This window comes from Thecamonas trahens, assembly GCF_000142905.1.
Source record: "Thecamonas trahens ATCC 50062 unplaced genomic scaffold supercont1.7, whole genome shotgun sequence".
Lineage (NCBI taxonomy): Eukaryota > Apusomonadida > Apusomonadidae > Thecamonas > Thecamonas trahens.
Window position 1 is genome coordinate 386,407 of NW_013657673.1, and position 1,754 is coordinate 388,160.

Sequence of the window (1,754 nt, forward strand, 5' to 3'; positions counted from 1 at the left end):
GGTGCGTGTGGGCGGTGGGATGGGGATGGGGATGGGGATGGGGATGGGGATGGGGATGGTGGTGACTTATGTTGTGTATGGTTGTATGTGTTTGTGTTTGTGGGTGGGTGGCGCTGGGGGTGGGGTGGGGGGGGGGGGGGGGGGTGTGGGGGGTGTATGTGATAAAAAATTTGACCCCCTTTTGAGGGGGGAAGGCGGGGAGGGGAGGGGGATGGCAGTCATCTCGGTTGTCTGGTGTCGCTTCGACGGCAAGGGACAAGGGCTTGATTGGCGAGCTCGATGAGATCTAGCTTGGGTTAGAGAGAAAGGAGATGGACCACGGAAGTGAAGGGCTGGACTGCACGGTTGGCTATGTTCTAGCGTGCTGTGTCGTGTTATCGGTCGGAGAGCGGCGACGGCGACGGTGGCGTGATCTCGCCTGCTGCGGGGAGGGAGAGGGGCGTCGCGGTGGTGGGCGGCAGGTCGTGGCCAGCGATCGGAACGTACGGAGCGTTCGAGGAGGGGTGGAGGAAGCAAAACGGAATGGTCGGTGCATCGGGAGCGTCCGAGCTGTGGAGCTGGATGTGGAGGTGTGGCGAGGGGCAGAAGCCAGCTTGGCCCGAGGCGCAGATGACGTCGCCGGCGGCGACGGCATCGCCGACGGCCACGGTCAGCGAGCCCGGTGCGATGTGGACATATTCAACAAAGCGGCCATTGTCGAGGGCAATCAAGATCGAATTCCAGCCAAAGAGGTTGCCGGTGTGGCCACCCCACGCCTTGGAGCCGTCGCGGACGGAAGCGACCGTGCCAGCAGCAATGGCACGCAATGGTGTACCCGCTGGACATGCAAGGTCATACGCGTGCCGAGTGTGCGGAAGAAAGTGAGTAAAGGCGCCGCACACGCCCTGCGAGCAGCAGTACGTCCCCGGGGCTGCGCTTGGCGGCACCTCCATTGGCAGAGGGTACACATCACCTCCGCAGCTCGCCACATACGCATCGAGAGCCTCGGGCTGGCGCAGTGCCAGCGCGCCGTGGCAGGCGTCGGCCCAGTCGGCCACCGCCAGCTCCGAGATGTCCGAGACCAGCGCGGCAGTGTAGGCCTCGAGCACTGCATCCGGATCGTCAAAAAGCGGCGGGGGTCAAGACCAGCATCCACGTCGACGTGCTCGACATAACCGAGGTCCACGACGCTAGTCGGAGGGACGACAACAACGAGTGTGGTGACATCGATGGGACCGTCCGCGTCTGCGGTCTGTGCCGGGGCCGAGGGATAGCGATCGCCGTCGGCATCGACAACAACAAACGGTGGCAGAATGGTAAGGTAGGCGACAAGACAGACGTTCTCTGCAACGTTGGCCACTGAGAGCAGGCCATCATCTGGATCCATCCACACCTCGGGCAGCTCCGGATGTTGACCATCTGACGGCAACACATCATCCGGCAGCGGATCGTGGCCGACTAACCGAGACAGAGTAAGTGATTCTGGTGTGGTAAACAGCGTGCATCCGGCCGTATGGAACCTCGAGTTGTTCCCTTCCGCCATGCCTTGTTCCTCTGCATCGTCTCCTTGCCCACGGCTCGCCATGGCCGGTTGGTGGGTGGGGGGGGGGGGGGGGATAGGGGTACACCCGTCGCGGTTGGTGGGGAAGGACGCGGGTAAGATGTGTGTGTGGGGTGTGGTGGGATGTGGGCAGGTTGGTTGGGGAGGTGTGTGTGTGTGTGTGTGGGCGTGTGTGGGTGTGTGTGTGGGTGTGGAGGGCAGAGGTGGGGGGAGT

At 63.2% G+C, this 1,754-nt stretch overlaps 1 protein-coding gene across 1 annotated transcript; it reads right to left on the reverse strand.

Moving 5' to 3' along the window:
- Positions 1-358: 358 nt before the first annotated feature.
- AMSG_01894 (peptidase M23 domain-containing protein) lies at positions 359-1,566 on the reverse strand (the record flags this gene model as incomplete). Its single annotated transcript, XM_013905944.1, has 1 exon — positions 359-1,566. A coding segment is annotated over one exon (860 nt), but the record flags the coding sequence as incomplete, so codon positions are not given.
- Between the last annotated feature and the right edge of the window lie 188 nt (positions 1,567-1,754).